This window comes from Atractosteus spatula, chromosome 24, assembly GCF_055471065.1.
Source record: "Atractosteus spatula isolate fAtrSpa1 chromosome 24, fAtrSpa1.hap1, whole genome shotgun sequence".
NCBI lineage: Eukaryota > Metazoa > Chordata > Actinopteri > Semionotiformes > Lepisosteidae > Atractosteus > Atractosteus spatula.
This window is the reverse complement of record NC_142729.1, coordinates 4406682-4429640: the sequence shown is the minus strand read 5'-3', so window position 1 is coordinate 4429640 and position 22959 is coordinate 4406682. Positions and strand designations below refer to the sequence as shown.

At 43.9% G+C, this 22959-nt stretch overlaps 1 protein-coding gene across 1 annotated transcript in view; it reads left to right on the top strand.

The window, feature by feature from the left end:
• Positions 1 to 20944, top strand: part of LOC148815795 (immunoglobulin kappa light chain-like) — a 268304-nt gene extending 247360 nt beyond the window's left edge. Inside the window, exon 5 of the mRNA XM_088904691.1 lies at positions 20622 to 20944. Within this exon, the coding sequence (XP_088760817.1) occupies positions 20622 to 20944 (323 nt within the window). The remainder of the gene's footprint in view (positions 1 to 20621) is intronic.
• The last annotated feature ends 2015 nt before the right edge of the window (positions 20945 to 22959 follow it).

Below are 22959 nucleotides of genomic sequence, written 5' to 3'. Positions count from 1 at the left end.
GCTAACTCTTGTTTTTATGTCTACTATAACAGACATAATCTCCCTTGCTTTTAACCAAGAGTTTAATAATTTCTAAGAACGAAAATGATTTAAACTATGCGACACTATCATTCAACGAGAGCACATAATATCACAAGGATGCTCCAGAGTGCAACAAAGACAGCAGAAGATCAGGTACCTGAGAATCCAAACTTTTTTATCTATGCTTTATCTACGCTAAGAAGTAGTCTTCAAAAGCCTATGCAATGTATTTGATTGACCGTTATTTATCAGTCAGCGCACTGATATTTCTTTATTACACAGTAAAATGTCAAAATTCCTTCCAGGGTGTGCGTATATCAGAGAATATAGCACGGCTTCAAAAGTGTATCAGCCAATCAGATTTCCGGACTGGAACTATCCCTTTTATAATTAGAATTAAGGTGCAATTAAAGATTTTTAATAATCTTTGTGTACCTTGACCATATAGCCTGGTGCCTGCCTGTGTAAATACTGTGTAAATACTGTACATAGGAATGTAAAAAGCTTGTGATCCTTATGATCTCAGCCACAGAATGACCTGGTGGTTTTCACATGTGGGAAAGTAAGAGAGGTGACTTTGTCTTCTGGATAACGACCCTTCCTACAACAGAGGCGATCTAAATTCCCAGGATGGATGTCCACTGCTAATGGCCGGATGTCTAGTTGAGAGCCATAGATACATTTGGAACTGATCTTAAAAGTCACAGGGAGCGTTCAATCACCCAAAGGAAGATCCACCAATGAGTGACCTTTAAGGTGGGCACCAGTGGTATACCCGATGGCATCTCAGACAATCACCAACTTGTGATACTACAAAACTGTAACTCAAGTCATTTTCCGCTGGTTAACACACTGACTCAATCTCTTCATCTAAACTGACAAACTGAATTTTCAACCATGGGACTACAAGCAGTCCGAGTCACTTTTCTCAGAGAAGCCAGGCTGAGAGAGTGTGTCAGTATAGTGCAGAATTCCAAGATATTCTTCCTGAAACAGAAGAAATCTTCTGTTTGTAAGCCCAACATTATCTTCGACGATCAACAAAATTAGACAGCTAGACTCTTTTTGTTGACATCCAGAATATCCAAGCACACTCTGAACAAAAACTATAGCACAGAATTACCTAAGTTCTCCTTTTGCCTAGCTTGCAGACACCTAGAGGAAAAACTGTGCACAAACTGCTTTTAAAGACCAAAGTAAAATTTCATTATTCACATCATAATTCTCAAGAGGTGTGCTATTATTCCAAACAAACATTTGATGTTTAGTTCATGATAGTTAATGCATATTTACTTGTGTCTGAGAATATGAATATGATTTAGTTTTATGAGACTGATATAACCTTTGAGCAGGATGGGATGGCAGACAGGGGGGCGTGACGGCTGTGATCTGGTCCTCAGGGGGCGTGGTGCAGGTGAACAAGTCCTAAGGTAGTCCAAAGGGGAAACTGGGGCACAGTCCAGGGTCCAGGAGCCAGGAGATTCAATCCGAGACAGACAAGATTAAAACCGGAATGGGATCTGGAACAGGAACAGGGACAGGGAACCAGGAGGATAAAAACAGTAATGAGGGCAGGCGCTCCAAGCCCCGGACTCAGCAGGTCAGAAAACCGTGATGAAGCTTATGCCGTCGGGTCTCTCCGGGATCCAGTGGTACACAGACTTCCTGCGCGTCCGTCTTCCAATGCAGAGCAGGGAATAGTGGGAGTTCCAGGCTTTAAATAATAACAAGGAAAACAAGGGACGGGTGAAATAAAATAGGAAAGGGTTGGAGCGCCCTTAAGAGGAGGGATGACGATTGTGACACAAATCCTCTTGAAATTTGCTGTTAAAATTAGAAATTGAAATGAAAACCCCCTTCTCCACCATGGTGTATTCCAACATGTGCCCAGTGCTTGCCAGGATAGGCTCGGGGCCACAGAAGCCCTGAACTGGACAAGCAATTACTGAAAGAGTTGTGATGTGATGTGAAAAAGGTACAACAAATGCCTGTTTACTTCTATTCTTTAACCTGTCACGATATATTGGTTTGGTTATTATCAGTTTTTACTTCAGCATGAGAAAAATATTTTATTTCCCTTCATCTTTTCCTGAGCACAGACATATCTGTGTGATCCTACAATTTAAATCTAGATGAATATTAGAATATTGTAATTTTGTTGTTGAGAACAGCTCTACTTGCCGCCATTTCAGACTATTTCTAAACATAAAGCTGAGCTCCTTTACGGGCTATGTCCTGTGTCATTACTTTCAGCCTTAGCTTCAGATCTCAGCTGACCTGCTGAGGGAGTTATTTCTATGTGTGTAACACTGGGGGGAGAGAGCTATTATTGAGTTAATGGTAACTCTGGCAGTAAAAATATGCTACATCTTCAGCCTGGACTCCTGTGATCGTCAGAGTGAAGTCAGTCCCAGATCCACTAACCCTGAAACGCTCTGGGAATCCAGACTGACAGGTAGTTGCTCCATAGATCAGGAGTTTAGGAGCTTCTCCAGCTTTCTGTCGATACCAGGCTAGTCTGTGCTTAGAGTCCTAAACTTACACTGCTGTTCACCGGATTATGAAATTAAAAAATCAAACAGCATATGGTAAAATATTTGGAACACTTTGTTACATAATTTAAACTTTCAGTGTTTTTTTGTTTTACACTAAATAATTAATTATTATCACTTTAACTATACTGATTTCAGCACAAATGCTTCGTTTGTGAACTGAGATAGATGAGTCAAAGATCCTCATATAGTTTGTAACATGTTTTAATGTTCTTCTGACTGTATCTAGAAGGAGCTGTTATTATTTAACACTATACAGGCACTTATCTAGTTATCTAATTACCTGCGTTTACATACTAGGAGACACAGTAGTGATACCTTCTGGTGCAGTTCTCGAGTCAGGGGCAGGAACTAAGATTTCTCTGTCACTGTCTGCAAGTCATGTAATTGAAAGACACTGCAGACAGCTAGTTTACTTTTAGATTATGATTGTTTCTGTTTGCATACAGTAATCCTGCTGTATCTGAACACGGAGAGACAAGTGCTACTTTAACCAGACTCTCCACACTCCACTCCATTCCAGCTGTGTTGATTGGAATAAGGGCTCAGCTGATTGTGTCTCATCCTCTGCTCCTTCTAAAGCTGCTCTCTGACTAGTCCTGCTATCCTGGGAGTGTTGATGCTAAACTGCTCATCTTGCTCTGTCACAGCACACAGCACCAAGCCTGTGTTTCCAGCTCTGACTGGCTACAAGTGCTTCTGAAGCAAGGAAGACAATTTGCATAGAAAAGACACTTTGCATTGGCAGTTAATGCTCTGGGAATGTTTATAGCCCTGTGAGTTTAACATTTCATGACTGAGAGCTGCCCTTCAGGGAAACAGAACCCACAGCAACAATGACCTTCATCACCATCTTCACCTGGACACTCCTCATCTCTGCTCAAGGTAGGAATGGGTCTGAAATATTTGATGAACGTAGTTTACAACTATAGGTAAAAATGAAATGTTTTGTATAAAACAGGAAATCAATGAAAAAAATATGATGATATTTACTATTTGAATTTAATTATGTTCTCTTTGTCATTTGCAGAATCCAGTGGACAGGTAACTGTGACTCAGACTCCAGCAGTGAAATCTGTTCTCTCTGGACAGACAGTCAATGTAAACTGTAAGACCAGTGCAGCACTATACAATAACAGATTCCTAGCCTGGTACTAAAAGAAAGCTGGAGAAATTCCTGATCTATGCAGCTACTATCCGTCAGATTGGGATCCCAGAGCATTTCAGTGGCAGTGGATCTGGGACTGACTTCACTCTGACCATCACAGGAGTCTGAAGATGCAGCAGATTACTAATGCCAGAGTGCTCACAGTGGTGGTGTACAGCAGATTATTACTGTCTGGCTCATTCCACTAGTGGTCTGTTCACACAGTGTTACACACCCGTACAAAAGCCTCCCTCAGCAGGACTGTACAGCGACTGCACTGCTGCATCTGGGACCTACTGCAGGTGCTGAGGATGAAGACAAAGACACAGGACACAGCCTGTGGAGGAGGCCACAGAAGCCTGTGTTGCAAAGAGACACAATGAGATTCATGTGTATTATTAAAAGATTATTATGTTATTTTACTTTATTAAAGGGAATAATGTTAATACAAACATGAAGTTACATTTCAAGAATAAAAAAATCAAAAACTAAAATACACCCACTGCTTAAGTATTCTCCCACAAAGTCTAAATTTGATGGAAGCAACACGAAAAGCAATAACTGTACATCTGTGACTCTTTTTTGGATACATTTTTGCCAACGCTGCACATCATGATGGAGCAATATTTTGTCTGTTCTTCTTCACAAATATACCCAAGCTCTGATCAACAGCAATTTTTAATTCTAGTCCTCTGTCTTGGTCACACATTGACATTTTCTTTCTTATTCTTGAGTCACTCCAATGCTGATTTAGCCTTATGATTTGGGTCATTGTCCTGTTCAAAGTTGAATTTTCATCTAAGAAATTAGAAATTTAGCAGAGTGAAGTTTTACTCTGACATCTGCTACTTTGCTCCATTAATTGCCACCTCACTCTTGACAAATGGAGTTTATTTAACAAAAGTTCGGAAGGGATGACAACAACCACACTCAATCATTCCCAGCTGTTGGTAATTAGCAATCACTCCCTTCATCCTTCCTCCACTGAACGCTATAAATACCAAATGCAATATTTCGTGCCACTTTTGCGTCCCACCTCCACCCCAACTCCACCTCTGCAGCTACTCCTTGGATACCTTGCGTGGGGGTCCTGGCCTCCTTGTCCTATGGCTAGGAGGTCGGCTCTTTGCCAAGCACGTTTAGCCAAATATTTGGTCCACAATAGATAATTACGCTTTGATCTTGGGCGTTGTCATTCCTAGTGAAGTCTCCCAGTTCCTGCTGAGGAGAAACAGAACTATAACCTGAAGCTGCTCCACCAGGCAAATTCTAGTTTAGTCTCATGAATGTTTTGCAGTAACACTGTGCTGAATTTTATTTCAGTAATGCCTTCAGTATTTCCATAATGGTTTTCTTCTTGCTTCTGACATTAAGCTAGCACAGTTTCCCTCCTGGGAAAGTTAAAGTTGCTCCTGGAAAAGGTGATAGTTAGACCAGTAGGTCATAATGACCCAGTACAGTAATAAGAACAACATACTATAAAGAAGGCAAAGTGTGCCATTGAACTATGTAGCTCTCTCATAGCTGCTGTTGGCCTCTAGGTGGCATCACTCACCAGTTTTTTGACCTGGCTGCTCAGTTTGGAGGAACAGTCTGATCTAGGCAGGGTCTGAGTGGGACAATAACCTTCAGAGAGCTTCACCTGGTAACATTCAACACCTCCTGCACATCATACATGGGTCTACAGCCTCCCTTTCTACTGATCTTCGGCTAAATGGAAGATCTTGAGATCTTGGAATTTAAGATGGTGACATGCAAGGATGCAGCAGGTGATCCGGATCTGGAAAAAACGGTGCTAAATCTGTTCCACTGTTAAATGTTGTCTCTTGTCTGAATTTTTCAAACGTCTATGATCATCTGACCCTACTGGAAATTGGAAAACAATGCAAAGACTATCCGCCGAGTATTCTGATGGAGAAGCTATGTAGGCTTGGCTTACTGAGATCGTCAGGTCCTGGGACAGCGGCGCAACTTGTCCAAGAAAGGAGGTGCCAGAGGCAGTGTGAAAGGAAACAGAAACAAGGCAAGAGGGCTGGAATGTAAGCTAATCCTAGCAGACTGTCTCTCCCGTCAATTTTACTTTCCAACGGATATGCCCATTCAGCTACAGATGCAGCCATTCAAAACGTGTGAGGTACACCACGGTTCCATGCAGTGGGCGTATCGCATCCTAATGCGGCATGACACATATGATGTCATATCGGAAAGTATCCGGAATCACCTTGTAAAACCGCCAGGAGGAGCCAATAAAGCTTAACCTCTCATGTACAACATTTGAGCTTTTAAATTTAAACTGTGTGTTACAGCATGTTAATCATCAGTCATTAAGAAGTTGGTATATTTTATGAAAGCATTATTGCTCAGTTGGGCAAAAGTGCACAACCTACCTTTATCATAAATATTTTAATTATGCAGAAATATTTTATGCATCAAAGACTTGACCGAAGATATTACTAATAGTATTAATAATGAATGACCTTGGAAAAACATTACACTTTTCCACATTATTTGTAACCGTCATTTTAAATGAAAAGACTTTATTTTTTCATCGACAAAAAGTAACACCACAGCATTTCGTTGATCTAACTAACAAGGACGGGACATTAGCTAGCCAATAGGATAAAGGAATAAATTACTTTTTTTGTTTATTTTTTAAGCACATTTATTTGAACATTTCCATCGACTGAAAAACTGTCCAGTCCCTAGTTCGCTGGGCATTTTCTTTTACTATAACAGACATAAAAACTCCCTTGCTTTTAACAGAGCGTTTCATAATTTCTAACAATGCAAATTATTAAAACTGCAACACTTATCATTCAACCAGAGCTCAAAACATCACAAGGATCCTGAAGAGAACAACAAAGACTGTTGTAACGTTGCCATAGCCAAAATGTAATGTAGAGTGCTCTCTGAAGGCACCAGTTCTGTAGGGTTTGGGCATTTACTGGGACAATTATAAATCGTAGCAGTAAATCACAAAATTGATTCTTTTGATGGCCTTAGAATCCAACCATGCGATAAAACTCAAACAACGCACACACACAGGTACTAATACACGAGGATAAATTAATACATAGAATATGCATATAAACCTAACAGATCTTATCGAGAGGGTTATCAGAATACAAAAGGTATATATTCAGTCAGTTTCAAAGTGTTACACATATCAAGAGGACATACGTTCAGTATATCATTCATTTAGACCGTTTCATAAATGAACTTGGTTATAACTTCTACATTATATACTCAAAACAAGTACATAACTCTTAGGAATTAAATTGATATCAACTGGTTGGGATAACAATTGAATTCTCGAGCTGTAATGCATTGAAGTTGAATACTCATCCAATCTCTGGGGATTCAGATCTCCTGCGGGCACAAAGAAACAGTTGCAGGCTTGTTGCTGTCCAATCCGCGCTCTCTGGCTAGGTGCCAGGCTGTGCTGTGCGGCTTGCGACGGTGCGCTGCTGATGCTCACTGACCGGCTAGTTAGTGTTGGCTTTAACTAGCAAAGTTTGTGCACAGGAGAAAAGATGGCTGTGGGTCCCAGCAAGTCAGGAAGAAGACCGGTTCGTTCCTGATGAAGCGCTAGTTCTGAATAGTGATTCAGCTGTCCACAGTTCTGACCTGTTCATGAGGCCTGCTGCTGGTGCTAACCTCAGGTGGATCCTCTGGTTACTCTCTGGCAACCTCCGCTCTCGATTCTTAGAACAAAGGAAAGTTCTGGCCCTCGGACACACTGGCCGTTCCGTGGTTGTCCGGGCTGAGTCTCAGGATGGTCAGGAGGCGCGCTGCGAGAATGTCCTGCCCTTGGGAGCCTTCTGCTCCTGGGCCATCCTGCCCTGGAATTCTCCTTTGAATTCCCTTTAGAAAAGTCCACAGACTTCTCCACTGAATCCTCTTGAATCTCTTACTGAATCTCTCAGGCTCTCTGTGTTGCCTGTTTTTACCTGGAGGAACTTCAGCTCGTTGATTGGCTGAAAGTTCCATGGGCATCAGAGTCCCACGTGGGTTACTCGGCCCTACCAGTCCCTGATTGGTTGATCAAGGTGAGATTTGAGTCACTTACTCCTGACACTTAGGAATGCAGTCCAGATGTCCATCTGGCACTCCCTAGACAGATAGGCACCAATGGATGACCATTGATCATGATAGCCAGGCTTAGCTAAGTGCATCCCCCTTTGGGAGCTGTCCTAGGAAACCTTAAATCAAAGGAAACCTTAAATCAGCCTGCATGAATAGTTTCTCTGTGGCTGCACCACAGAGATGAACAGAGAAATGGGGCCTCATTTGGGAAGGCTCAGAACACTTAATTATTTCTTATTAATAAGCCTCTCCGCTACATATCCCCCCTTTTTGAAGGTCACGAGGTCCTGAGGTGTTGTTGCCTTCAAAACAAAACAGAGTTAAGTGATGTCCCTTGCCATTAGAACATTAACCTTAAATGTCCACATTACTCCTTGAGAATTCATACCGGAACCAGCATTGGGACAAACAGGATGAATAACATCTGGAGTATGTATAAACACGGTAGGAGACATCGTCTCAGTCTAGGCATTACACATCAGGAAGTTCACTGTCAATATCTGATACCTCTGTAGTAGATATTTGGGGAGAAATCACTTCCTTTCTTTTGACATGCTACCTTTAACTCATTCGTGCTACCCGAAGTACATCTTGATGAAAGAGTACAGCATTCAGAGTACATCCAAGTCATGATCCAGCTACCCGGCAGTAGTGTTACAATAACAACAGTTCCTGTTCCCAGCCCCCCGATAAACCACGACACCTGTGTTGGGTATCTGCTAGGGTGATTTGGAGGTTTGTTCCATTAAAGCAAACTAACTACCTGTACCTCTTCAGGGCTTACTGTTTCTTGGATTTCTATCCAATTCAATAGTGTGGCACCTGAAGGCATCCACGACCTCAAGTTTGGACTTATATTGTCTGGTTCTAGACAGTACAGTGTTAAGTTCAAGAGCACTGTGGCCTCCTCGGGAACTTGCAGGAAAACTATTTGGTTAGGTAGCTGCATTGTGGTAGCTGTATCATGCCTGTCACAAGTCATGGTGACAGTTAAATGTGGTGTGCTGACCAGCCATTTACTTCCCACCTGCTCTTCATGGGGTTCATTAACCTCCCTCTGCTCGTTAGTAGCTTTACACCCTTCATTGGTGAATCGTTTAGACACAGCCAATGGATAGCTTTGGTAGCCATACCCATCTCAAGATTTGGAACCGAATTCAATCTTGGTTTGGCTTCTGGGTGAGCTATGAACGATGAGGTTAATGTCACATGCTCCTCTACTGAGAAGAGTGGAATCAAGTGGGTTGGGAATTGTGCCATGGCTAGACTGGCTACAGTGGCACTAAGCTCCCTTAACATGTCTTGTGTCAACATTCTGGCCTGTTGCACACAAGCATAAACCCACTGTATAACACCAACAATCATGTCCACTGGTTGGGGAATAAGGTTTAACCCTGTTGCATAGGACGTTGCCTGTAGGGTTTTCCCTAAGCTTTCCAACTTTTGCTGCTGTCGATACAGTCTGTCACTAACCTCTGGCATCTCCTTCACCTGCCTTCTTGGGGCAGTCAGGGGGAGAGTGCCAGTGGCACACAAACCTACCAGAAAAAGCAAACGCACAACAGTGGCGGCAGCAATCAGTCCTCCCAAAAGTCTTTTCGGGTGGCTGATCCCAGTCATCTCCTTCTGAGTGACTGTTGCCTTTCTAAGCTGGCACCGCGTGTACATGGTGTCTTTCTCAGTATGCCCTGTGGCATCTTGGGCACCACCATCCTGGAAATCTGGGGAAATCTGACGCAGCTGCTGATGCTGCTCCTCCTTTTCCAGGGCATCTGCTTTTTCAATTTGTTCATGCCTGTGCTCTAGGAACCCTGCAGGGGGTGGTGCAGCGGTGGAGCATGCCTGACCCTCGGCTGAGTGGTCATCTGGAGCACCTGAGTGATCTGGGATTGTTACCCCATTCTCACTGTTCAGGTCCACCCTGCACACTTCCTGATTGAGGAATCCCTCTATCGGCATGTTTACAATCGTTCCCTGGGCATGGGTGTAGGACACCTGCTCGCTCCCCCCTTCCCTCGCTAGGGGTTCAGGGAGCTGCCCCAGCAGTGGGATAGCTAGTTCACTGTCTTTGAACTTACTATCACCCACCAGGCCCATGTCAGTGCAGGCAGGGATTCTGACACCCCTCTTTGCGATGTCCTGCACTGGCAGGCGGGTGGCTTGACCATCCAGCTCCAGTCTGGGTGGACCACTGTTGGTCAGACTCAGACTGACAAACTGAGCTGGTGGCTGTAAGAAAACCGGCTCGGCTTTCATTCCCTGTCCCTTCCTGGGGACTGGGTGTGTTGGCAACCCTGCCATTGAGGCTGGAACAATCAGGTCAGTCTCACTCACTACCTGGTAGTTGTGAGAAATAATGTTACCTGACTGCAGGTCCCCTGGGTCACAGCAGAGGGAATCAGCATCTGGGATCAGGTGTGTCCACAGCGCAGTAGTCTCAGCTTCGATCTGGACCTCCTGTCTAACCTGTGAATGTTGCACCAGGGGCACCTGGCAGTGGCCCTGTGACAGCTGCTCAAGCAGATCCTCACTAACAGAGGACCTCTCAGGGCTAAGGGTGAGGGCTACATCACCAACCTGCTCTCCTGCCATCTGGATCCCTTCCACCACTGCGGGGTGGTGTTCCTGACCCCTCTTGGGTGCCAGGGTGCACAGGGAAAGCTCCTTTTCATCGTCAGGTGGGGAGATCTGCTCCTCTTTAGGGATGTAAAAGGGGTGTGCTTTACCTGGTGGATCAGGCGGCTGCTTGTAGCACCGCTCCGGTGGCAGGGAGGCTGTTGGGACCTCAGACGGGACACGACTTCCCTGTATATCCGGGGAACAAGAAAATATTTTTATTTCTTGTCCAGAGGGAACAGAAGGAATCTTCACTTAGGCTTCTGTGTTCGGTGGGCACTGTGTGAGCACAGTCTGCCTCTTGGCCCCCCTTTCCTTCTGTACAGAAGGCTTATGAGCCTTGACCTGTTTCCACACTTTGCGTTTCTGGTGATCCACCAAAGGTTCCTCTCTGAGTCGCATGCCCTTTTCTTTTTCTACCCGTTTAAGCTTGCCGTGTGACATCAAAAACCTTTCAACCTCAGTGTCAATCAGTGTCTCACTTGATAAAACATCTCCCATGGCAGATTTGAAGTAAAAGCTTCCTGCTTTTCCTCTCTGTTTTACTGCCTGCTCTGTGACTTCAGGGGTGGAGTCAGCACTCGCTTGGGAGTGGCTGACCTTATCCAGGCAGGAACCCTTCCGCTCAATCAGATAGACTGAGGGAGGGAGAGGGGGCGGGTCTCCGCCTCCTCCAGTGGAGAGTATCAGCTCATTCACGCTTCCGGCAGCCTTGGGGAGTGGTTGTCCCTGTCCTAATAAAGCTTGTTCAAGCCTGGCCAGGCGGGCGGCTACTGAATCCTTTTGTTCAGCCTTTTCTAGCCCTTTCCCTCCCCCGGTGTTCTCATGGCACTTAGGACGCTGGGTGCGGTCCTGTGTGCCTGCTTTGGAACAGGGCTTAGCCAGCTCAGGAGCCTGTGCTCCTTCGAGCAGGAGGGAATTAACCCTGCTGGCTCTGACGGCGAACACAGTCGCTTTAACAGCTTTTTGCTCAGAGCGACTTTGGACATCATACTCCCAGGCTTTCTGCACGAATCTCTTAATATCAGTCATTTTCATGGTCTGTGCATCTGTATGCATTAAGATCATCTTTCTGACTGACGGGTGGAGATTCTCAATGAATAAACCCTTGAAATGTGTGTTCTCTTCGCAACCCTCATCTTTTCGCCCTGCAAAATAAGTTCGTCTAAGTCTCTCGTAATATTCGCGAGGGACTCTGCTCTCTCGTGCTTAATGTTAAGGGCAGCGGCTATCGCAGCAGTTGGGTCAATAAACGCACTGTATTCTTCGATAAGTGCTTGACACAGCTCCTCAAAATCATTACAGACTTCTTTCATCTGCCTAGCCATCCACTCATGTACAGCTCTGCTGGTAGTTTTTCTAACCAGAAACACTTTCTCCTGTTCTGTGGCGTTTGGCAGGTACTGCAGGGTATACCTGAGGTCTTGAATATAACTCTCAATATTATTCTCTGACACTGCGGGGTCAAATCTCTCTATGTCCTTCGCTAGCTCTCTCAGAGAATGGAGGTTTATTCTCCTAGCTTCTCCGCTGACGGAGATATGGCAGAGATCGTGGTCAGACCTGTCGCTGCTAGAGAGAGTGCTTAATAGCGACTCGAATTCAGACCTTTTAGCAACCTTCGTTAAACTTAAAGAGTATTACTTTTAAGTATGAAATCACAGTTTTACCACAGAAAACCACAGGATCAAATATGCAATCAACCCGGTAGATCGCAAAAGATCACAAAACAATCAAGCACTGCTTAAAGAGCAAGGGGAACTTTTTTCCTTTCGGCTTTCAGCACACTGTATTATCGTGTATGAAACCCGCGGCGTTTTATATGAATTATTCCGCTTGGTTGACTCATTTCAGTCTTGCCACGGCCGTCCAGGGACGCCAAATATGTAAGGTTGCCATAGCCAAATTAAATGTAATGTAGCTCTCTGAAGGCACCAGTTCTGTAGGGTTTGGGCATTTACTGGGACAATTATTTATCGTAGCAGTAAATCACAAAGTTGATTCTTTTGATGGCTTTAGAATCCAACCATGCGACATAACTCAAACAACGCACACACACAGGTACTAATACACAAGGATACATTTATTAATACATAGAATATGCATATAAACCTAACAGATCTTATCGAGAGGGTTATCAGGATACAAAAGATATATATTCATTCAGTTACGAAGTGTTACACATCAAGAGGACATACTGTACGTTCAGTATATCATTCATTTAGACAGTTTCGTAAATGAACTTGGTTATAACTTCTACATTAGATACTCAAAACAAGTACATAACTCTTAGGAATTAAATTGATATCAACTGGTTGGGATAGCAATTGAATTCTCGAGCTGTAATGCATTGAAGTTGAATACTCATCCAATCTCTGGGGATTCAGATCTCCTGCTGACTCAAAGAAACAGTTGCAGGCTGTTGCTGTCCAATCCGTGCTCTCTGGCTCGGTGCCAGGCTGTGCTGTGCGGCTTGTGACTGTGCGCTGCTGATGCTCACTGACCGGCTAGTTAGTGTTGGCTTTGAGTTTGTGCACAGGAGAAAAGATGACTGTGGGTCCCAGCAGGTCAGGAAGAGGACCGGTTCGTTCCTGATGAAGAGCTAGTTCTGAATAGTGATTCAGCTGTCCACAGTTCTGACCTGTTCACGAGGCCTGCTGCTGGTGCTAACCTCGGGTGGATCCTCTGGTTACTCTGTGGCAACCTCCACTCTAGAATCTTAGAACAAAGGAAAGTTCTGGCACTTGGACACACTGGCCGTTCCGTGGTTGTCCGGGCTGAGTCTCAGGATGGTCAGGAGGCGCGCTGCGAGAATGTCCTGCCCTTGGGAGCCTTCTGCTCCTGGGCCGTCCTGCCCTGGAATTCTCCTTTGAATTCCCTTTAGAATAGTCCACAGAATTCTCCACAGAATCCTACTGAATCTCACTGAATCTTACTGAATCTCTCAGGCTCTCTGTGTTGCCTGTTTTTACCTGGAGGAACTTCAGCTCGTTGATTGGCTGAAAGTTCCATGGGCATCAGAGTCCCACGTGGGTTACTCGGCCCTACCAGTCCCTGATTGGTTGATCAAGGTGAGATTTGAGTCACTTACTCCTGACACTTAGGAATCCAGTCCAGATGTCCATCTGGCACTCCCTAGACAGATGGGCGCCAATGGATGACCATTGATCATGATAGCCAGGCTTAGCTAAGTGCATCCCCCTTTGGGAGCTGTCCTAGGAAACCTTATCAAAGGAACCTTAAATCAGCCTGCATGAATAGTTTCTCTGTGGCTGCACCACAGAGATGAACAGAGATGGGACCATTTGAGAAAGCTCAGAACACTTAATTCTTTCTTATTAATAAGCCTCGCCACTACAGTGCATTCGTTTAGCGCCCTGTAACATTTCCCCATCGGTACAACCTTCATTCAACAAACCGTACACACTCCCGGCGAAACACAGATTACCACCCGTGTAATCTAAGTCGATAAGGTGCGCTTTTTTCTGAGCAATTACTCGGCTGTACAGAACAGATTTAAATCTTCGGCGGGCACCCCCCTGCATATTCTTAAGTATCGTCACCACTAATCGGAGGCTGTCATCGGTGAGAACTTCTGTGTGGCTCTGTAAGAGGTCTGAGATGTGGCTTAAAAAATCGGCAGCATTTAATTCTCTGGGGTGTCTCCTGCGTGAGAACAAGGGTTTGTTAAAACCACCCGCAGTCAAACGCAGCTGTACAGAATCATTCGCCCCGATGTTTGGAGAAAGTTCATCCAATATTCTCTGGACTGCACCATGCACAACTTCTATAGCTTGTACATACGAGGCTATTCTGTCGAGATTAACAAAACGAAATTCTTCATGGTGCTCTGTGCTCTAAAATTATTATAAGACCTGTTTTAACTATGTATACACTCCAGGAAAACTAAGGGGTCTCTATTCGCCCCTGCACCGCCACCAACCTGATTCAGATCGTTCAGCACAACCGGTTCTCGGTTTTCAAAGTTACCGACATCCTGTTCTGCTACAGCACCCCAGGCCATTAAGTTATTTTCTACCACTGCATTCTCATTACGTGGTTCGGGTGGCCCTTGGGAAATCTGATGCCTCTCTCTGAATCTTTTATGGCGCAACAAATATGCTTTTGCCAGTTAAATTCTTTTATTAATGTACAAATGTTTGATGTTGGCAAGCGGTCGGTCTTTTAAACACTTTTAAGACCGCATGTTTAGTCATTTATCCCTGGGGGTCTTCGCCAATTAACCATGAAATAGCATTATCAGGTTATGAAATCCAGAGTTTAGAGTGGCATCCTCTTTAGAAAATACGTCTAAGAGGCTAGCATCGTAAACCTGGATCGGTTTTGGAAACACGGAATGCACACTTGCTAAAGCTGCTCTTAGATTCTCTAAATCCCGCTTTTTATCCACCTCATTAGTGCCCACCGTTGATAGTAACTGTGCAATATACTGCACTGAGTCTCACACATCACCAAACACAAAGTCTCTAATTGCGTTATTATTTCTCTCCTAACGCTTGACACGTTTGGTTTTGGGCAGAGTATTAACAGCTGGCTTCGATGCAGTCATCACCTTAGGGTCCGATGTTTCTGCCACATTTGTTTCACCGCTTGTCGATACAGCTGCTGTGTAAATAAATAAAAGACTTTTTAATGCCACGCCAATGCTCCATATCTCAAAATCAGAAAACTACACTGTGATAAAAATAAGACTTTTCAACACAACAATAAATGAAATCTAAACTGTCAAAGTCAGAAAACTACGATAACTATGATAAAAACGCCACACATGTGGCGCATCCTTACACAAAGGGCTGCGGGTGAATGGAACAAGTTACCCGGACATGTTGTTACAAGACTGTGGTGGCACTACTGGGTCAAGCAGCATGGTTAACGGCATATAGACCCATGGCACAGATCAGTCGCTTTTAACTTTAAGGCTAAGCAGTTTTAAATTAAGGCTTTTTAACAATCCCAAACAGAAAACTATGCGAACTAGGATCTTTCAATGAATTAACATTCTAACAAAAGAAGTAACGGTTGCCGTAAGTGGATCATAACACATCTTGACCACGCTTAAATTATATTAAACTTTGGTTGTTAATTTGAGACGTTTTGAGCTCCTTGACCCCGTTAACGTCTTAGCGTTGCGTCGCAGTTTATTTTTTGAAGGTTTGGGTTCTGCACAGAGAGAGAAAATACCATTAGTGAAAGAACTCCGCAAATTACCAAAAAATAGAAAAACGGTGGGAAATTTTATTATAGACATGTTTAAATTGGCTTGCTAAAAGAATGTTTTTATATAATACCGACCTCTTCTCCCAAGTCTGATAATATGTTCCGCACCCTCTTGTATAACGTGAACATCTGCATGTGTCTCCACAAGGTTTTGCGGTGGTATTGTAAACCCCAAACAAGGTTTTTTAAACATGTAGTGACTTGTCCCTTCGCCCGCGTTTGTGGAATAGACACATACGTGTATTGGTGTGGAGAAAGTACCCCTGTGTCTTTAAGACTCACATGGTCATAAAGCGTTATTCAACACATTGTCGTAATTACTCACCAGTGTTGGCTTGCGCCATAACTGGTCTTTTTACAGCTGTTGTTTTCGGGGCTAATGGAAATGAATGGATACACACAGTCACAACCACATTACTGAACAACTCCTTGGTAATTCCATTATAATAATTCAATATTGCCTAGTATACAAATATTATACAACGTTTTGCAACTATAGCTAACATGAGACGTGCACCGTGACATTGTCATTTTCTCACAATAAGCCAGATATACATACCGCTGTAATTCATGGAGTCCTCGTCTTCGTCTATCAAATCGAACAGTGTTAAGTCTGTAAATAGACTATCTTCAGACTGTTGTAATTGATTGGTGTAATCTATTCTGACAAGTTAGTCGATAACGCGAGACTGTAAGAATTGGAATCCAGCCAAAACTTCGCCTGTTACACTGCTGGTACTTATACCCAAACCGATAGATATTCTCTTCTAAGAAACACACATGGCCCCCCCATAAAACCATTAATCTTAGGTATCATTGGCCGTGCATGTACTGGGCTGTAGAAATTATTTTAAGAAACATTTTAGAAAATGTTTTAGATCGTTATAATGTTAAAATCTATATTATTTTAAGACATACAATGGTGTCTATATTTCACAGCGGTTAAAACGTGGTGAAAATGTGCCCTTGATCTGTGTTTGATTCACCAACAGACCACTAAGAATATTATTAAGCAAAATGTTTTTTATTAACAGTATCGCTATAAGAAAACGCATCTATTCTTTATAGCGACATGTTTACAAACCAAGCTTGACGTTTTGAGGTTTTATTTTTTCGCGATGCGATGTTAAGAACATTTTTGCGTGAAATACATGTGGTGATTATAAATGAGAAAACTTTACATGAATATAAAATGTATATACAAAACAGCATTTAAAACAAATGAAAAACTATAACTCCTATATTTATTGTCACTGTTAATTGTACCCTCTTAAAATTTAAAAATTTTACCCCCACCCCCGCTAGGTGGGCAATTTTAACACCCCCACTCTGCATTCCAGAGCCTTTAACTACTGTGACACCGACCCCCCACCTCTCCCAAATATCTCTAATATGTGATTTTAAAACTTTAAGATCAATCCGTTAAAGAAGAACAACACCCCATCATTTGTTGCCTGTTAATACTTTAAATACTTTTACACTTGTGGTGTGTGGAAATTAATTTCAAACTTTCGAAAAAAGCTGTCGCGAATGTGTTATTAAAAATAAGCTGTGTCTTATTACATTATTTTAAAAACTTTAAGACCAGCCCCGCGTGTTTAAAAATTTATTTTCTGGGCAAACACATCATTTGTGTTTGTGTTGTGTGTTAATACTTTTAAAGTTTAAAACTTATAAACTGATAAGTGAATACTTTTCGCTCTCAATAAAACAATGTTCTAAAACAACACAACCAATTGAAAAATGTCTTGTGTTATGTAGGCCTGGTTACACCATTGGTGCATATTCTTAAACGCTCCGGCTTGACAGGGTCGCAGCGCGTCCCTGGAGCTGTCATACACCGCCCGTTTTTGGAAGCTGCGAAGATGACTTCTTTGTGTGGAGACACATCGGGGTCCGCTGCTCTACAAAGTGAAGAGGTAGGCGGCTAAAATATTTTTTCTGATCGTGCAATTGTTGTATCGGCACTTAGCATATGTCATTTTAATACTTGGTCTTCTTTTTAGCAAAACCCGACCCCGCCCTCTGCGCCCTGTGACAGCAGCGGGGGTGTGAGTTCAGCTGGGGTACCAGATGTTGAAGAACTGCCGGGTGTTAGTGATACCTCGCTACAAATGGTAAATATTAACGAAAAACCTTAGCTCAAAAGTGCGTTAAATGCTCGATATTTTAGCTACAAAGCATGTCTATTTTGTTAAGCCTTCCTTTTCTTTTTCCTTTAATAGAATAAAGAGGAGGTCGACGGGTCAATCTTCAGACTACCAGCACAACTGAATGTTTCGTGTCTATGGTTGTGTGTTCGACCAAATGTTAATAAAGCTGATGCCCAACCAGGTTTAGCTAACAATGTCCCTAATGAGCCCGATGTTATGGCCCAGATTGTGAAAGCAGTAGTTTATTGCATCTTCAAACACTGTTTAAAGGGGGTCCTGGCTGATGACTGCCCGGCCTGTTTGATTGACCATCCCGGTCAGCGGGGCCACACATGACTGTCTGTCGGCTACACAGATGGGTTTGAAGATGTGACGTTTGCCGCTTTAGAAATTTATAAGTCTCTCAGTTTAGCCCGAATTTTATCGGCTGTTCTGTACACCGCCAGGTGTCTGGGTTCGTACACCATTACAAATGACACTGAGCGGGGCATAATACAGTTGCTGAAAAACATAATTGACGACCACTTCCCAGACGCGCATGTACACACCATACTTGAACAGCTGGACGAAAAATTAGTAGACGTGACTTTTGATGCGTTGCAAAAGAAACACTATTCTTATTTTTACAGACGCAAAAAAAAAGATCTATGTAAAATGTGAATACTAAAATGTGTTTTACAGACCCGGGTGTGCCATCGTCCGAAGAATAAAGAATTTCGAATGTATACGTCTGAATTCTTACTAAGAGTGCTTTACACACTTCTCTCTACAAAGCTTGATATGAAAAACAAAGAGCCGAATGCTAATGTCCTTAAATTTGTTAAAGAGATAGATGTGTATGTCAAGAACTTGAGTTAAATTATTGCGGATCTGATGTTTTCAGATCAGAAATGGAAGCCTGGGGGGTTCTACAGTGTGTATTCCAAAATACAGTGTGTTTTGCACAGAACCTGTGGTAACACCATCCCACTGATTACGAAGGCAAATTTTTTTGCTGTGCTAGATCGGATCGCACAATATGGTTCGCATGGTTTTAGACATGGGGAGCGGAAGAGGATTATGAATGCTTTTTCAGATGCCTCAAAGTTTCTAAGCAATGTTAGGGTGGTGGTTACGTGTACCGAACAAATTTTCTGCACCAACATTTAATTGTTGAATGCAAACAGGAGCCGGTAACGCGTGTGTACTGCACTGTTTCTGTGTTTGAAAACCCACTGTTGAAATAAAGCGGTTCACATTTCACATACTTGCAAACAGGAGTCTGTAACTTGTTTGTCTTGCGAGTTCTTTCTGTGAGACTTTACGCAGTTAGTGTGTGTGTGTGTGTGTGTGTGTGTGTGTGCTTACAACCCTGATGCTTTTGAGACACGGCTTGTGCAGCGTATAAGCAGCCCGGCCACCCGGCTGGCGCTGGCGCCGCTTACATCCCGGGATCTCACGGCCCTCACCAGACTCCACACGCCATCGTAACTACCCAATTCCCTAGGGTTATAATATAGCACACTCAACCCCGCTGCAGACATGGTTCCCTTCCAAACCAATACACGCTTTCACACATCTAAAGCAAGGGATGCGCCGCCTTGGGGCATTTGGACCCTGAGGCTCCGGACCAACTGGCCGGGGGGGAAGGCAGGAGTTCCGACCCTTAACAACACACCATTGGCTCCTGAGGGGGTGGGACATGCCCCCATAACAACACGCCATTGGCTGACAAGGGGGCGGGACATCCACTCCCATTGGCTGGAAAAGGGGGGCGTGGTACCTGTCAAAAGTTTGACGAAAGGTGTCGCTTTATACTACTCGCGTCTCCGCTCTGGCTGCACTCCAGGGGCTGACAGAACCCTAGAGCTGCAGACTTCTCAAAACCGAATTCATATTCATGATATACAGTATATGTACTCAAGTTATCGCTGTTCAATTACTGTATATTAACCTAAACTTTTAAATCTTTCTTGTAATCATAAAAACATCATAGTTCAATGTGTACAGATAGTCGAAGTGTTGAGGTAGATCAGTGTCATTTCAACGTTCGATGTAATGATTCTATTACAATTTAGGGGCAAAACGAAACTGGATCTGTTTTCTTTTAATGATTGAATAATCATATTTTACGTGGTTTTATGTCTCGCTAAATAATCTGTGCTCTAGGGTTCATACAGTAATTGCATTTGGACAAGAAAATTACTAATCATAGTTAGTAGATTAATCTTCCAAAATGCTTGATTTCAAGAAATGTAATTCATATATTAATACTTTATGAAAGTAGGCATAATTATTTCTTCTCCAGGTGAATACACTTGCGAATTTCACAGGTATTTTTTTTCGTGTCTTGTACTTATAAAACCTCAGTACCCGACAGTGCTGATGGGTCCTGCAGACGGTGAAACGATCCTGTCGTTACGGGTCAGTTTTATTCAGTGGGAGACGAGGTGCCACGTTGGGCTTCTAGTACAGGAGGCAGCAGGGATACAGCTTTAGTATGTAGTCCTCAATAAGCAAGATATGGTTAAAACACATTTAGGTAAATATACTTTCAGACATTATCAAAGTGCAGTGTATTTAATGAATTTTAGATACATTTCCAACTACATGAAGGACTTTAGTCCTGATTGTCCTGAAACAATTATTCAAGCCCTGTAACAATGTGTAGAACTTTAAACTTACTTTTCCTTTTTCAACTATCTGTCAATAGTGAAATAATGTTTATTTTTTGACAGTTCGGGTTTTTGTTCCCTGTGGGTCTGTGTGAGTCTCTCCCAGGCAGCTGTGAGTCTCTCTGATTTCATTCCAACCAGTTTCCGTCTCCAGGTAACGCGCTGCCATCTCTGTCCCTCCTGCCGCCCTCCACTGTGGAGCTAAGTGCCAAGAGAAGCGCCACGCTGCTGTGTCTGGCCAACAAGGGCTTCCCGTCCGACTGGAGCCTGCAGTGGAAGATCGACGGCAGCTCCAAGAGCAGCAGCGTCACCAAGACCCCCGGCATCCTGGAGAGCGACGGCACCTACAGCTGGAGCAGCACCCTGACGCTGTCCGAGCCCGACTGGAAATCGCTGCACTCCATGACCTGCGAGGCCAGCCAGGGGTCCCAGGCAACTGTCCAGAAGACCCAGAACAAATCCGACTGCCCAGAGTAGCCCACACAGAGGGCAGCGCTGCATTGCTGATGGCTGTGTTGTGTTTTAGCTTTATCTCTGTGACTGTTAACTTATTGCGCCCCTCAGTACTCAGACATATTTGTAAGTGTTTTAGACGCGCTGAGCTTCTCCATCAGCCGCTGTCCATGTGTGCATGTTTTTTAGTCCTGTTTTATGTGCTGTTAGTGAGAGAAAAATAATAGTAATAAAGAATTTTGAATCATGAAATTAGTTGTCCAGATCTTTATTAAAAAAACTCCTTTGCACCCCATAAATGCATGTTGTTCTGATTTGATCGTGAATTATTTATAGCTGAGTGTTCAATACCTGCAGATGCTAACAGTTTGTAAAACAACCTGTGAGTGCACGTTGGGAATTACTGTATAAAGAACACCCTCATGGTGAGCTCACTGCAGGCTCACAGCTGGCTGTCCAAGAGTCAGGTCCCTGCTGCTGCGCTTGGTGTTCCAGATTCCATACGAACATAGAAACAGCTACAAACAAGAGGCCATTTGGCAAGAATCCAGGCTATCAGCTACAAGCTCATGGCTGGGTAGCTTATTCTATACTCCTGTCACCCTTTTCTATGAAGAAGTGTGAAGAAAACTGCCAGAAACCACGAAACGATAAGGTTGTAGGGCAAGAGACCACCTGGTCCGCCAGGCATTTTTCTCTTTATTAGACTTCATCCAGGTGAGCTGTGCATGATCCGTCATGAGGGTGAATTCCCTGCCCAACAGGTAATATCTTAATGTTTCAATTGCCCACTTGACTGCCAGACACTCCTTCTCCGCAACAGCATATTTTTGCTCCCAGGGCAGTAGCTTTCTGCTCGAGTATATGACAGGATGTTCTTTGCCATTAAACTCTTGAGATAGGACTGCTCCTATGCCCCTATGAAAGTCCCGAACTTTCAACTTTCTGTTGAAAGTTCGGGACCCTTAGGACTGGATCCTGGCATAAAGCGACCTTGAGGTCACTAAAGGCTTTAGCCACTTCCTGGGTCCAGTGCACAGCCTGGGGAGCTGCCACGCGCATGAAATCGGTCAGGGGTGAAGCCCTCTCGGCAAGGTTGGGAATAAACCGCCCGTAATAATTTAAAAGCCCCAAGAACGCCTTGATTTGGGTCTTTGTTTTTGGTACTGGCCAGTCCTGGATGGCCTCTATTTTATCTAACTGAGGCTGGATTTTTCCCTCTCCCACAATGTACCCGAGGTATTTGGTGGAGGCGAACCGAACCGGCTTTTCTTCAGGTTAATATGCAGACCTGCTTCCTCCAGTGAAGACAGGGCGGCCTGGCAATGTGCCAAATGCACTGGCCACGTTTAACTGAAAATAACCAGGTCGTCCAGGTAGGCAGCTGCATAGTGGAGATGGGATCTCAGAAGCCGGTCCATCAGGCGTTGAAAGGTGGCAGGGGCTCCATGGAAAAAGTGTTCTTTGGCTTTGTCAGGCTCGACAGAGGGATTTGCCAATAACTTTTTGTAAATTCCTAGGTGGTAATAAATTTGGCCTTGCCCAGCTTCTCCAGGAGCTGATCTATCCAGATCATCGGGTAGGCATCAAAACAGGAGACGTCATTGAGTTTCCTGAAGTCATTGCAGAAGCGCCAGGAGCCGTCAGGCTTCGGGATGAGCACAATGGGGCTGGACCAGGAGCTGTCCAGCTCCAACATCCTCTCCTCACGCTTCGCTACGAGTACCCGGTAAGGGGGCATCCATACAACAACTCCAGGGGGCGTCTCCACGTGATGCTGTACCAACCATGTCTGCCCCGGCAGATCTGAAAAGAGGTGGTGGTTCCAGTGCAGGAGCATCTGGGCTTCCTTGACCTGTGAGGGGGGGAGGTTTGGAGAGAGAGAAATTATATCCACGGAGAAGGAGGTAGAGTTGCTGGACAACAATGCAGGGACTGTCTCTTCCGCAGGGGGTTCTCTCTAAGGTGGTATATCTTTTCCTTTTTTCAGTGGTCTGGATGGTATACCTTGTATGTGACTGGCCCTGTCCGTTCGCGGA